The sequence below is a fragment of the Chelon labrosus genome (assembly GCF_963514085.1).
Source record: "Chelon labrosus genome assembly, chromosome: 5".
Lineage (NCBI taxonomy): Eukaryota > Metazoa > Chordata > Actinopteri > Mugiliformes > Mugilidae > Chelon > Chelon labrosus.
Window position 1 is genome coordinate 27,412,735 of NC_140341.1, and position 15,681 is coordinate 27,428,415.

The 15,681-nt window shown below is 39.0% G+C and overlaps 1 protein-coding gene across 2 annotated transcripts; it reads right to left on the reverse strand.

The window, feature by feature from the left end:
• Window positions 1–181: 181 nt before the first annotated feature.
• On the reverse strand, window positions 182–11,491 carry LOC311488695 (interleukin-10 receptor subunit beta-like). 2 transcript variants are annotated; one of them, XM_084545548.1, is made up of 8 exons: window positions 11,466–11,491; window positions 11,034–11,138; window positions 10,759–10,879; window positions 6,289–6,446; window positions 5,555–5,727; window positions 4,712–4,871; window positions 3,961–4,079; window positions 182–2,787 (listed from the first exon to the last, which is right to left on the reverse strand). In XM_084545548.1, the coding sequence occupies exons 2-8, from the start codon at window positions 11,077–11,079 to the stop codon at window positions 2,035–2,037; spliced, it is 1,530 nt and encodes a 509-aa protein (XP_084401674.1). In that variant the 5' UTR covers window positions 11,080–11,138; window positions 11,466–11,491; the 3' UTR covers window positions 182–2,034. The 2 variants fall into 2 exon arrangements, with proteins under 2 accessions (XP_084401674.1, XP_084401675.1); XM_084545549.1 differs by lacking the exons at window positions 10,759–10,879; window positions 11,034–11,138; window positions 11,466–11,491 and adding an exon at window positions 7,725–9,162.
• Between the last annotated feature and the right edge of the window lie 4,190 nt (window positions 11,492–15,681).

Sequence of the window (15,681 nt, forward strand, 5' to 3'; positions counted from 1 at the left end):
TCATTCTTCATGTTTTTCACAAGACACCCACTCGCCGGAAAGGTATATACAGTTAGCTAGCTAACTAGCTACGACTAGCATGTCTACTACTAAGAAAAAACTGCTGTAAACGCTACAACCCGTTTGTAACATGTAATGATAAGCTTAATACGACACCTACCTGGCCCAAAAAGCGATTTTATATGAATCCATCAGCTTCAGTTAACCCGCTGCTACCAGAGTCGCTATGAACAACCGACGGATGTCCTGCATAGACTGTATAACTACAGATAGATACAAAACCGCTCACGCCGCCTTTAAGGACCGAGAGTAAAGTTGTATTTTCCATTTGACAGTGAGAAGTGGTCCGTTTGAATGTTTTCGCCTTATGACTTTAGCAAATGTGTTCCCTCTAATGAATGGACATTTAAGAATGAATGGCAAAATAATTTTACTTAAAGGATTCTCTACAAGGCAGCTAGAGATTTGCAGACACACAGAAGGAAAATCGTAATTATGTTAATAAGAAATGTGTTTTAGTACATGGTAAACGTTTATATATTAAACACGTGTAATATACATTGAAAGAAGACACACACAACAGTGTTTTATTTTTAATAAAATAAACAACCTGCCTTCTCCTGCAGTCAGATCGTGGTCATAGAATGCAATTACAATATTTTTCAGCAGTCCGTGAAGGCAGCAGCAAGCAAACTTGACGGGAAGTCATGTGACCTAGTATAAGAATGCAGCAGGCTGTTTGCAGGGCATTGAAGCAGCCTTGGTTTGGTCGGTGTGGTATTGTTGCCATACAGTCATTGATTGTAGCAGAGTATTTCCACTTAGGGCAAGCTTTTTCTTAGCTGTCCTTAACTGTCATGGATGTTTTTTTTTTTTATATTATTGTCTAACCCTCAATATAAACAATAAAGTTCTTCTTGATCTTGATGTTCTCACCGGGTTCTTCCTGCTCCTGTATAATGTCTGTCCTGTTTCCATCCTCATTGATCCCTCTCAACAGTGACAACCACACACAAGCAAATTAAATACAACTAGGAGATAACAATCTCATGATGAGTAAGGCAAATGACATTTGTGACACAGGTTAAGAGGAGGTTGGGAAATATCCAGTAATACATTGTGTAATCCAAGATTCAAAACTTGGTCAAACTATGGTCTTGACTTGGACTGCATGTCCACTGTTTCCTGATACATTTTGCTTTCTCTCTCTGTCTCTCTCTCTTTGCTATCTTCATCCTGCTCTGCCTCCTTCTATTCCTCTCTCTCTTTCTTTGTGCTGAGAGAATAAGAAGTACAACAGATTTTACTATTAATAAAAGGCATAAATTGATTCACATCAATGTATACCAGTATTCTAATTAGTGGCCCAAGGAGCAACAGTGGTTGGAAGCCTATTGTTTTTGTTTGGATTACACTACATCAAGTTTAATTAAATAACCATCCACCATGCTTCATGGTGGGGATGGTGTGTTTGTGGTGAGGTGAAGTGTTTGGTGTCCTCCAAATATAATGTCTAGTAAAACGGCAGCTTTTTCTGGCTGAGCTTGGAGTCTCCCACATACATTTGGGTAAGCTGAAGTTGAAATGTAATAGGAGCGCTGACACCTTTCCCATAAAGTTTCAATGCAGTCTCTACCTCAGCTGCTGAGGCCAAAGTCCTGTGCTAGTGTGATGTATTGTGTGCTGTATGTATTTCTGGGAACCAGTGTGCTGCCTTGGCGAAAAAACTAAGGAATCTAGCACATGATAATACATAATACAACTTACATTCCTTACTATGACAATGGAAATGCAGTAATTACTATTATTATACATTTGTGATTTTCCTTCTATGTATAAATACATTGTGAAACAATAAAAAAAAGGGTGTTGATATTATTAACCACTAGCTCCTGCAGACCTATAATCAAGATTTACATGTAAATACAACTTTCTTTTCTTTATTGAGGTATTCCAGGCCTTACTGGGACATCAAAGCAACACAAGTTTGTGTTTCAAAGACTTGTAGAATGTCCTGTTCTGTCTCTACATTCTTCATCTCCAGTCACAGTAGTCTTTATGTGTGGAGTGACTCAGTCCTCCTGTTTGATCATATGATTCAGTCTGAGTGTCTGCATGGCTCAAGTCTAGGCTTGAGTCTAGGACAAGTTTATGTTCCTGACTGGACAGTGTCAAAAGGTCTGTTAGGGAGACTTCAGTATTCTGCTCCGCTTCCTCTTCCTCTTCCTGTTCAGCTTCCTGTTCCTCTTCCTGTTCCTCTTCATCACATGCAGCCAATGCGCCCAGGGTGACAGAGAACAGATTGACATCGCCAGAGATGTTCATCACCTCGTCTTCCTCCTCCTCCATTTCCTCGAACTCATTCGCGACTTGTCTCTGGACACCAGGTTCACTCCCCCTATGCATGAAGGAAACCTCTGTTTCTTCAGCTTTGACCTCATCTTGATCAAATTCTGCATGCAGTGTCTCCACCTTGGCTGATAATTTCTCTGTGAAACTCCCAGAGTAACGTGACGCAGCTATATTGCTGTTCCCTGACGTATTACCAGAACCCTGGCGGGACCTTTCATCTGAGGAAAGCTCCCCGACTCTGTCTAAGTAGACCTGCATCTCATCCTCATCCTCTTCATCTTCGTCGTCATCTTCCCCCACAGAGTTAGTTTCCCGTTTGGCAGATGGTAGAGTTGTGGGATTGTGCTTTCTATTTTTCCCCATCTCTGAGCAAATGGACAGCTGGTCTGGGATTGTCCTCTCTGGAGTCATGACGTAGCCATGGCTCAGAACTGCCTAGAGAAGCAGAGGAAGAAGGGACGCAGATATAAGAGGAGTGACAAATAAGTATAAACTGTGTAAAAATTGGTGGTTCCACTGAAGCTGTAACCAAAATATGAATGAGTGTTCCATTAGCAGAAAACTAAATTCCCTATTAGTAATTTGACAGGTGATACATGAAGACTGATTATTAATTTATTTGTGCCTTTGAATAGGACTTAATCTCATTACGCTAATGCAAATCATAGTCACATTTACACTTTATGGCAGTAAATAAAGGATTATCTAAACTTCTCTTATGTTATCTTACAGAAGAGTTTTTATTTTCAAAACACAACAGAATCATAGTTTCAGGATGGTGTATACTCTCCAAGTAGTTCTTAGATTTTTACGATATCATCAGTGTTTACTACGCTGATCAGGCATAACATTATGACCACCTTTCTAATAATGTGTAGGTCTCCCTTGTGCCTCCAAAACAGCTGTGACTCATCGGAGAATGGACACGGGCCTTCTGAGGGTGTCCTGTGTCAGTTTGGGATCTAGTGAATTTGGAGGCCAGGTCAACACCTTGTGCTGTTTTTCATGTTTTTTCAGTTTTTCCAAAACCGTTTTTGTGTGTGTGCCTTTGTCAGGATGGGGAATGGCTGTTGCCATCAAGGAGTGTCATTGCTATGGGGTGGGGGTGCCTGGTCTGGTCTAGGTGGGTGCTAGATGTCTAAGTAACATCCACATGATTGCCAGGTCCAAAGGTTTCCCAGCAGAACATTGGATTGTCACAAGATGGTCAATGTTATATACTTCTCCTGTCAGTGTTTTTAATATTGTGGCTGTTCTGTGTATATTCCTGTTTAATGATTAATGAGTTCACACATTAATGAGTTCATACATTTACTCACAGATGTAACGGTAATAGTCTTTTACTTATACCTTTCTACCTATTGGTACTCAAAGCATTTTACAGCCACAATGACACATCTACCCATTCGTTCACATACATATGCACACCACTGCCTGGCACTGGGAGCAACTTGGGGTTCACCGTCTTGCGCAAGGACACTGCAGCATGTGGTCCAACTACAAACCCTCTGGTTCATGGACAAATGTTCACACTTACAGTATTTGTTCAGGTTATCGGAATTATTTGAGTTAGCTTGGTTAGTTTGGTACAGTAGACAGATTTCTTACTATTAGGTCTCTGGGAAGGGCTGCTTTTACTTTACAAAGGAATCCAGTGTAGTGGAGGCAAAGCATGCTGACCACGACAACAATCAGAGGAACAGCAACTCCACCTATAACAACAGGGCCTGAAGACACACAAACGCACACATTAATAAAACCTTTCTTCTCTGGAAAACATAACAAACACTGTGACAACTTATTCTGTAGAGCTTTATTATTGTGCAAGGGCAGAACGAGGAGTATGACACTTTGGACAGACATTTTCCTGAAGGTGCACCAAGGATTGCGTCTTCTTTGTATGGGTTTTCTAAGTCTATGTAGCAACATGTAAATTAAAAAAATATTTTAATTAAAAGAAACTTGGCATCAAAGTGGTGGTATCAACTCCAGACAGTTAGTATAAAGATCAAACACTGTAACTATTTTTCCACAAATGTATATTCTGTGTCTTATTTGAGAATAAACACCCCATAGGATAGACTGGCGAAAACAAAAACTGGATGCATTTGTTAGATGTGATCATTCAAATCTCTATAATTCCATCGTGTATCCAAGGCACCAAAACATCTCAGCCATGAAATTACCAAACTTCACTGGGATATGCTCAACACATCAGACAAGGGAGGACAGTTCAACTTCACACCCCATTATTCATAAAAACCTCAACCTGTGAACTCTCTACAGATTTCACGTCAACATCTTAATAATAATAAGATAACTTTGTGAGAGCAGCACTGACTCTGAAAGTTCAGCTCACCTATTCTCGTTTCTTCATGATGGCTCGTGAAGCTGCAGTACTCAGCGGACGGCTCAGTGTTTTTATTAATGCGAATATTAATGTGCACCTGTACACAGTACTCCACACCACTCTCTAAGTTGGGAAGAGTAAAACTCTTGTTATGTACTGGAATGGACCTCTGCAGATCAAAGAAGAACAAACAACTTGGTTAAAAACATTTACATCTGTGACCACGGCACCATGGGAAATCAAGAGTTTAATTTTCATATCTAAAATCAATTTTAGTTCGCTACAACAATTGCTAAAAGAAATCTGCCGCTCTTAAAACATTTTCAGAAATTGTCTCTCTGTGTTCTGCTCAGTACTGAGTACAAGTCATCCTGTTGGGTGTTCAGCACATAATTTTAGCAGGCAAATATCCAATTTCCATGGATGTACTTCTGCTTATCTAAATATATACAAATCACAGAAAAATAAGCAGAGGTCACAGGTGACACTATTCTTCCATTCTGAAGAAGAAAATGCACTTTTCGTTCTACTCATTTTGGTCCAAGACAGATGAATGACAGATGGAGGAGGAAGTGTTTATTTTATGATGAGTTAATCCAAAACACTAATACAGTTGATTGTCAAACAGGCATAAAGGGCTCTATTGACTTGCCTCTGTTCACTGAGGGTCAATTGAACCAGTCACACAACCTAACCCTACGGACAAGTTGTGCTTCTGGAAAACCTTATGTTTAACATACATAATATGTATGCAAGTTTAACAAAACCAAATTAAACTTTGTACTTCATCATACACAATGCTGTCGAAGATCATTAAAAAAATCTAAAGTTTGAATAAACTGGTATTCTTACCACCGCTCTTTCTTCTTTTTCCGTCTTCTTCCACCACAAGACTCTGAATTCAGAACCATAGAATTCCTGGATGTCCTTAATTTTAGAGCGTCTGTCAGCCTCAGGCAGGGTGATGTTGACATGGATACGGTTGCTACATCCAGCCAGTGAGAGTTGTGGAGGACCTATTTTAGCTTGTCACAAAAAAAAAAAAAAATCAGCCAATTTCTGCTTCAGTGGGGAAAGAGACCAATGCTTTACATCAGTTAAAAGGTGAAAATATGAACGCATCTGTATTAAATTACAATCAGCTGTTAGTGGGGCTACTGGTTATCCTAGCTTCAGTCCTAGCTGGCCTGGTATAATAATAAGCTGATTGTCCATCAAATGACATATTGAGGCAAGTTTCCCAAGACAAGAACTTGTTTTGTACAATATACCATCTTCCAAAACCTAAAGGTCTTTAATTTTAATTTGCAGTGATATACAGGCACAACAGCAACAGCTAAAACACTACTGATTATTGTTTTAATGTCAACTGACTTATTGTCTGACAACTTCAGTAACAATTAGCTTAGCTTAAAAGTTGACCAAAGAAAAACAGATGCTGTAAATAAAGGCTTTAAGTACTATATTTTATTTAACAAATCCTAGTTTTTGTTGCGGCAGTGACTAGATTTTCTCTGGACATTCACTCACAAACAAGAGAATAAGAAAAACTCCCGTTAAAGACTCATATTAATCAAGTTACATACTGTCATGGTAAGGGGTGAAGAGCACAGAACGGGATTCTGCAGAGAAGGTTTCGTTGAAAACTGCTTGGACCGTCAGACAATGTTTCTTCTCGTTGTGTAGTGTCAGCTTAAAAGATGTTGCATCTGTTGTATTTTGTAATTGTTTTCTCCTGTTCACCCTGAACAAAGACGAATAAACAAAAACAAAATGTTATGTCACTTTGGAGTAATTAGCACCTCAGAGCACAGTGTAAAAACTTTTTAATATTTAGTTTGGATTTATTAATATAAATAGACTAAAACATTATTAAATTAAAAAAAAAAAAATGGCCAAAACATTAGAACAGAGCACAGGGAAATAATAAGTTGCTGTTGTACTAAATGTAGAAACTGGCTGATGTTTGTTCCTACACACTACTTGGTCAAGTTCCCTGTTTCTAAAATGCACACTGGACATTTGTAAAGGTTTAAGTTATCATGGTCATGGGGACGTTGCCTTCTACTCTGGGGTGCTCTTGTTGATGGGTACAGCACAAAATAAAATGTGACTGTAACTGCAGGGTTGATTGATCAGTTGGTTGGTTGATATGCACTCATCCAAACAAAGTTCTCATTGGTTGGACAACTGCCAGTGTTATTTTCATAAACCCAGTGTTTCGGTGGCCTAACTAGATCTAACTTAATAAATGTTTGCTAAATGTTTTCTGTACTGCTTGTTTTCCACCTGGCAAACTCTACTGTACTTAAACTTGTGTAGCACTAGGTGTTTTCATTAGAAATGCTCTGATAAACCCAGAGTACACTGCTTGTAGCAACCAGCTGGTGAGCATGGTGGAGCATTTAGTAGCTAAATTGAACACTGGATTCAACAGGTGAACACAAACTGAAATCCAAATGCATTCCACTGCATTTGTTGAATAGTGAAAGAAAGACATTAGGTTTAGTAACCAGGTTGTGTTCATGCACGATTAAGTGCCTTAGTTCAAGGAGAGTGCAGGAGGCCTGAGGCCTTGGTGCCATCTCAAGGGAGATACTCCCTTCTTCCGGAGAACAGATAACATGTTTGTTGATAGGCAGTGTGATGTGTACTGAAGATAATCTAGCATTGTGTATAAATACTGTTTCATTTTTCTGTTCTGGGTGCTCCTCTTCCATAACCTCGTGTTGTGTGAGATTCTGTGCACTGCTTGAATAAAGAGACGCTGACTTCAAGATCCTCATTGCAAGAGTGGCAATTCCCTTTTTCACCTCACAGAGCAGCTTTAAAAACAAAGCTCACAAATTGATAGTTTTCATAAAGCAACTCTAGCGAAGCTGACCCACTATATCACACTTGATGAGACCAGTTTTAGATCATTCCATATTTAGTGCATTATTGAGTATTTCTTACAACAAGATGGATGTGTGGAACTGAGTTAAATGAAACTACAATGTTTACGGTAAATAGTGTGGCTCACTGAAGGGTTTTTGAAGAACAGTTGTGCTCAGTGGTGCAGAGGTGTATCATCCGTGTTTCCCTGTCTTCATTTTGAACACATCATCATATTCATTTATACAGACGGTTATATTTAAATGAAACGTGAACTGTCACACTGACTGTCAAAAACAAAAGATTAGAGAATGTGAAACTCGGAGACACACACGCACACATAAATACTCCATCCTAGCAGCGCTTCATATGAGCTATCGAAACACTAGTTCCTTTAAAAGTCCCTGTGGTCACAGCTGCATCGCATGCTCAGCGAGATGCCACTCGCTTAATCAGTGGAATGAAACGCCACTGTGAGACAACTGCCTCAACCACGGTGAAAAGAATGCAGGGGAGAAAAAGCACCAGCTACTCAGATATTCCATCAAAGACGAGGCTCAAGTAAACCACAGACTTTCAGACTCTGCTCACTGAAAATGTGACAAATGGTAGAGTGTAAAATACAGCTGATAAAAATGGACAAGACAGAGAAAAAAATGTACAGTGCATCCACTATACAAATGATTCTCATTTTTGCCAAACAATTTTTTTCATATTAGCTTTTTTCTATAAGAAGTGTCTAAGTGGTGCTTAGAGGTTTTTGAACCCCTCAGAATTTTCTACATATCTGCATAAAATGACTCAAAATACCAGCGGATAAGTCCTGAAAATAGACAAAGAGAACCCAATCAGACAAAAGAAACAAAAATAATATGCTTTGGTATCTGTTTTTACTGTTTTTACAAAATTAGATCTGTAAGGTGCAAAAGTAAGTGCACCTCTAGGATTATTTCAAGGCCAAATTAGTGTCCATCTATTCAGAAGTGTTTCCAATCAAACTAGTTAGCTAGTTTAAAAACCAGGGATATGTCACAGTCTGAGCTTCTAAACACGTGTGTGTGGAAGTGTATGATGGCACGCCAAATGAGCTTTGTGAGGACCTGAGAATAAAGAGTTCCTGTTGATCATTCAGCTAGAAAAGGTTACAAAACCTTCTCTAAAGCGTTTGGAATCCACAGCCACACCCAAGCTAACTTCTAAGCCACTAAAGACCTCTCTCACACTGGCTGATGTTAATGTCCATGAATCCACCATCAGGACTTTTAAGCGGCCCTGTATAATACCTTTAAAATATCGCACAACTTTGTATTTAAATGTGTTTCCATCCTATCTTCTACACAAGATATAGCAGCATGTAAGTCCCCATCATTCTGCATCAAAAAAAGCTGGGGGCGTCCTGCTAACCATAGCCTTTAAAGTGATTACCACAAACCTCACGTCCCCGGTTAGACTCCAGCACGGGGGACTTGCGTATTGTTCCCCATCTCACTTTCCTTTCACTTCCTGTTATCTTTCAAGAGGTACAGAACGTCCTTAAATACATAAATAGCATGAAGTGGAGTACACAGCACAGGTAATCATCGGCTGCCCTCTGTGCTTACGCCAAGACGTTGCGGTTGTTAAAATAACACTGCCGAATCACCAGTTGACTGTGAAATAACAGCCATATATACTGTAGTTTATTGGAGTAGTTGTGAAGAATCCAATCCCCCCCTGGGGATTAATAAAGTATTTCTGATTCTGATTAGAAGGCCACTTTTCCTTGCAGATGACCTTGAAATATCGACGCCCACTACCTCTTGAGAGCAAAAAATAAAAATAAATACATTTATAATAGTAATAATAAATTTAATGTATTCATTTTTTAAGCACCTTCTATGATAGGTACTTACAGTCTAGTTGTATCATATAGCTATATAATAACTATAAAGTTTTTTTCTCCTTTCTTGCTTCTTCTCCATATTTCACTTCTTCTTCTTCCCTGAGTAACAAATCCAATGATGTCCACTTCTTTGACTCTTTTTTTTTTTTTTGAATAACCAGGTCATGATCTCTGTAAATAGGCACTGCTGTTGAGTTTTTACTTTGAGCATCATAATTTCAATGCCGCCTAATTCTATCATATTTTAGTGATAGCAGAAATCTTCAGTATCCAAAACGGGACTACACACCGAATTCAGACAAATCACTGATACTGTCCAACTCAAACATATAGGGGCTGGCTCGGGTGACCCCCCGCACCATCCCTAGGCTGCTGGGGGTTTCCCATGATGCACTGAGCAAAACTCCTCTACTCTTAAGAGGTAGCTACCCATCCTTTTTATCCATCATCAGTCTGTATCATGCATTCCATCCTGTACGCAGGTATATACTGTATGTAGGCTTCACCTAGATGCAGATGAGCTGGGGTCTGCTCAAGGTTTCTTTCTGTGACTGGATTGAGGCTAAAGGTTCTCTGGGTTCAACCCAGCTTAGAACAGACACGGAGAACAAATGTCGGGGATATGGATCTCCTCATTTGGACCGACAACAAGTACCAATCAGGTGTAGACAGGGTTCAAAATGGTGCAATGGAGGAAATTTGACATAAAGCAGAAAAAAATAATATAGGTCTACCGTAAACGTTAGGCCTTAAATAATGAAATCCAGACAACATCTACCACATTCTGTAGCTCATGCAACATTCTGTTTACAGTTTTTCTTAAGATATTAAGAAAGATAACCAGCTTTGTCTATGTAAGGATTAATGAAGGTGAAGAGATGGTTTGTCAACTTCTGAACCCAGTTATACAAATATAACTATTTATCAATATATAACAATACACCAACAAATGTATTCTCTCCTACAGAACATATGACAAATACCTCAAGAGACTTATAGGTTAAAGCAGCATCTAAATCATGTGTATTGACTGTGTGAAAAAATAAAATAAAAAAAAAAATCCATTGCAAGCCTTTATCATTGTTTCTGAAAATCAAAATAAATAGTCCAATAATGAAATTGAAGAAAAAGAAATTGAGTAGGAAATAATTTTGATCAGAAATGATGACATATCTTTAGAGTAGATACAGGTACAGACACAGCACTAAACGCGTCAAAAACCTATCCCGAAGAACAAAGTCTGGTGGGACATTTTTTCAAGTGAAGAGACGCAGTAAGCAAGACGGTGTGGGGAAATTACCTGACCAAGATTTTATAAACCGTCCCTGGTGGGGTGCCGGGGCCGGGATCCCAGCGGAGGACGTGTCGGAAGTTGACGGAGAACACAGAGACGTTGACCGGTGCGGGGAGAGGGGCGACGACTGCGTGGACAACAAGGGGACACGACATGCGGGGTGAGACGGTTGAGAGGCGAGAACATACCTGAGTACATACCTGCGGACTCTACCAAAGCTCGACCCTGTCAACTAGTCAAATAGTCACTCTATTTAACTAGTCTTCTCTGGGTTTACTCACCTGAATGAAACAGTGCAATAAGATGAACCAGAGAGAAATAGTCCATCACATTGAACTGTAAGCCAACTGGTAGTGTCCACCTCCAGCGGACTGTGATTTGACGGTCTACAAACAGAACAGCAAAAGACACAATAAGCTAATAAATAAATAAATCACATAGGTAGTATGAATAAATGTTGACTGCACATTTCAACCCGTGAGCTAACTTTCCTAACAGACTTGTGACACCTGACTGACCAACGAACCTGACAGTGGTTGAAGTACCATAAACACACCTAGGGTTAAGGGTTGTTTAGTAAACTAATCAGCCTCATTCTGCCAACAGTCGCATTACACCGACTACCTCACTGCAGGTTTACACAGCAGTGGTAGCTGACAGCTAAGAAGCGAGCAGACTGCCTGTCACTGAGTGTTCACGGCTCACTGACTTACCACCGCATTCAGTCCGAAACAGAGAATGTCACGGAAGCAAAAGCGAAAACCCAGTTAAGTTTTCCTCTGTTGTCCAAACTTGAAAAAATGAACAAACACACCCATACTTCCTGCGTCTCCTTCAAAATAAAAGTTTCACCCCAAAGCCCTTTCTCAGTAATTATTATATAACCAGTGTGGAAATATTAGAATTAAAGTTATCCAGTGAGATATTGTTTTATGTTTTAGAGAATATACCGGTGCATATTTGACACGTTGTGTGAGCCCACGGGTCTGTTATATTCTGAAAAATCTATTTTATCAAAAGGAAAATGATCCAACCTCCAAAACCCTGTAAGTATAGCCTAATGAATTTTACGACCTTCTGTAAATGTGTGTGGTTTCCAAGAACAATTCCTAAACCAAGCTTCTTCTTTTTTTTTTTGTCTTGTTAAAAGAGTATGTGATGGGTATCTTAAAACGAAACTTAAACAAAGGCAAGTAGGAACTGAAGGAGCCACCTAGATGCATGGTGAACATTCCAGTTGCCTTTATTTTTTTAGTTTTTTATCTGACGGGTGAAGTACGTCATTTTCAAAGATTGTCAAACCTATATCACACCAGTCATAAAGGTTATCTTTGTCTGTAGTAGTAAAACATCCTCATACCATAATGATGCCAACTCCATGCTGGACTGATGGGGTGGTGGCTGCTATAAACTTCCATAAAACTTTATCACATTTTGCATTATGTTATATGAATACATAAATAGTAACAATGTTTATTTCTTATTTAATTGATTATCACTGCATGTTAATGCTCTGTTCAAGCACATAAATCTCTAACAACATCTAATCTAGGCTACGACCTATAGGGACGTGCATCTCATCACTACATTTGTTGGTATTTTGCTAAAGAACTGATGTGCTGACATTTCTGGCACGTGGTTTCTGATTATATTAAAAAATAATAAGCTGCAAATTGTCTCAATTTTGGAGCAGAAGACCGATGGAGAAAAGCTGACCTGAGAATTAAATGGGGTGAAACAGAAGTCATTTTACTGGGGACACTTCCACATAATTAAACTGGAATTTCCCAGTGGGGTCTGATTAAATGCTGACAGCAGTCAAAATGATAGTGATGAAAGACAGGAAATATCACATCCTGCTGTTTTCCTGTGTATTGTCAACGACCACACTGCCATAACATAACAGGTAAGTTTTACTTACAGACATATGTGCCTTATATTATAATTTAGGTGAAGAAAAAAGAAACAAGTGGGCCACTAACAGCAGCATACGCTTTGTAGTGAGACTCATTGTTTAACCTGGGCCTGTCTGAATGCCATTTGAAACAGGGTATAGAAAACAGGTGTTTGAGATAACCAAGAAAAAGTTGCAGAGAACTACTGGAGAGATGAAGTAGATAAGTTAAGAGACTGACACAGAAAAAAAAGAAAAAAAAAAGAAAAGAAAAAGATTTTAACTCTAAAGCAAGCTGTTTTTTTTTTTTGTTTTGTTTTGTTTCGTTTTGTTTAGATAGCTGCAAACAAAACGTGATTGTTGCATATCCATCTATGAGTGCAAGTATGTTTTGTAGGTTGAAGAGCCAACCTGAAGTTGCCAATTTTTCTGGCTCTAGGTCTTGGTCGAGAAAGCTAGTCAGGAGAGGAACATGAAGAAAAACAATAAGACTTCACCAATGCTTGGGACTTTGAAAAGCTGCAAGATTGACCTTTGAGTTTCTTTTGATTCCTTTGTTCTTTTGTTCTTTGTTTCCTGATTAATTAGCAATTACTATTATTTATTACTTTTCAATACTATTGCGTTGTATATCTTACTATTATTAGTGCTCCATACATACGCGCTCGTATGCTCTTATGCTGAAGTCATTCCACTTCCTTTATCTCTGCTACGTGTTGACAGTCAGCACCAAACCTCACTCGGTAGTTCCCTGCCGACAGCTCTTTAGTGCACAGCTGTTTAGAGATCACTGGAGGGCGCTGCAGCTCGCTTATGTTCCATTACACAACCTACTTAATGAATGACGAAGCGCCATGTGGGACATTTATGGCTTCGGGGATAGTCGTCTTGAAGAACTTCAGTTATGATAAGGTCAATACATTTTTTATTTACTAGTTCCAACAAGGTCAATAAAACGAAATTTATCTTTATATCATATACATAAATATTGTCAGTGTTTTGGAAGCTATTCGCAGCTCTATTAGACGGGTTAGGACGTTGTCCCCATGCATCCTACAACAGGATCATGTCCCAACTTGTTAAGAATTGTTGTGTTTTTTTCTTTTTTTCCCCAGTAATGTCGCAGCTCTGTTATAGCTCATAAAATGAGGTTGACACTCCTTAGATGTACTTATCTAAGGAGTGTCAAACTCGTTTTATTTCAAGGGCCACTTACTGCGCAATTGGATCTCAATTATATAACCTATAAAAGATGACAACTTTCGTCTTTTTTTTTTTTTTAGTGCAAAGAAGTACATTATAAAAATGTTCTCATTTAATGAACTGTCCTTATACAGAACATTTTAATGAACAACCTGAAATGTCTTAAGTAAAATAAGTGCAATTTCGACGCATTTCTTCCATCTAAAGTTTAGTCCTGGGTCTCAGTGTTGTATTATGTCAACTAAACAATACTAAAACATCACGATTTCTGGTGAACAAACTGGGATTAGCAGTTACTTTTATAGCTAAAGCTAAAAGAGCTGTCCTGTAATAGACTGGTGAGTTGAGGGTCAACCCCTCCTCTCTGCCAGTGACAGCTGGGATAGACTCCAGCCCCCTAGAGGACAATTGGCCCTCTAATTGTTCTGGAAAATTAATGAATGACCGAGTTACTTTTATTGAAAATTGTAGTTAATGTTTCTGATGTCATTTTCGCTCTTTGCAAATTCATCCTGTGGGCCAAATTTGACCCTCTGGTGAGCCGGTTTTGGCCTGCGGGCCACATGTTTGAGACCTCTGGTCAACATTAATCAGATTCTGATCAAAACCAGTGGTAAATAGTAACTGGGCTGTGCCTGTGAAGTTGATTTGTTGTCAGCCATACAGGAATCGTATTATCAGGTCACCCCACATAAGCCTAGAATATATTTGCTTACTGTGCAAATTTCACTTCCCTCTCTTTCTCAATACACCACAGTTCAATGAACAACTCAAATAAATGCCACATAACGTAAATTATACGCTTTCTCACGGGAAAGGGGTTACGATAGAATAGACAAAGAGACCATACGAAAAGCAGTCCCCCTTAGCCAAAAGCACACACATCAGTCCCTGCCAGACATAATGATGCCAGCATCCTTGTGTCTGTTCAAGTGATGGCTTCTTATTCAAACGCAGCTTCATTTACAGAAATGTGGAAGAGGATTTAAAAAAAAAGGATTTAAAAAAAGAAAAAGAAAAAGTACAAGACCAAATAAATGTGAAAAAAAGAACATGAATTGGTTTTCTATCAGGGTAGGAGGCTATGGACTGATAGTTGGGGTATCCCTTCCACAGGTAACTTACATCAACACTAGCATATTGGCTGATGCCACTTGAGGCTTTTCATAAAGTTTTTGTTACATAAAACACTTCTATATAAAATCCAACCCAGGCGTTAAATGACTGCTCATAATAATGTTATGTTGAGTGGTGAGGTAGGATACGACTGCAAAGAGCAGGAAATAAAAGAACGAAACTTACCAAAACTGGAACACAGAAGCACTGCAGGGTAGGCAGGGTATCCACAAACACAAATCCAAAAACTATACAAGGACTCAGGAACACTAGGGAACATGTCTAAAAGAACAAAAATAACTCCACAGATGTAACAGCACAGATGACTTGTCAAAAGGAAAGACAGGGTTATATTTACACAAGTGAAACCAATGAGGTGAAGAGCGCACAGAAAAAAGACAAAAGCAAGCCAGGTGAGTGGAATCACAGGGGAGGGAGCAGGGTTATATGCAACGAGAAAACCGATTACAAAAAAAAAAAAATCAGGAAGCCAAACTGGATAACAAAAAGGTACCAAAACATAAAAGTTTTTGAGGCGATACATAATTCAAACTTAAGATGATACGTGAGAATACATTTATTACAGTGGTCTCTTAAGGTGGTCAAAGGTATGCATTTCTGTCTTTTGTTGGTTAAGCTCTTGGAACTGCAGCCTTTATTAAAAGTGACTCAGGTCAGAGTGACACTCAGATTTGACATTTGTCTCTCATTTGAGA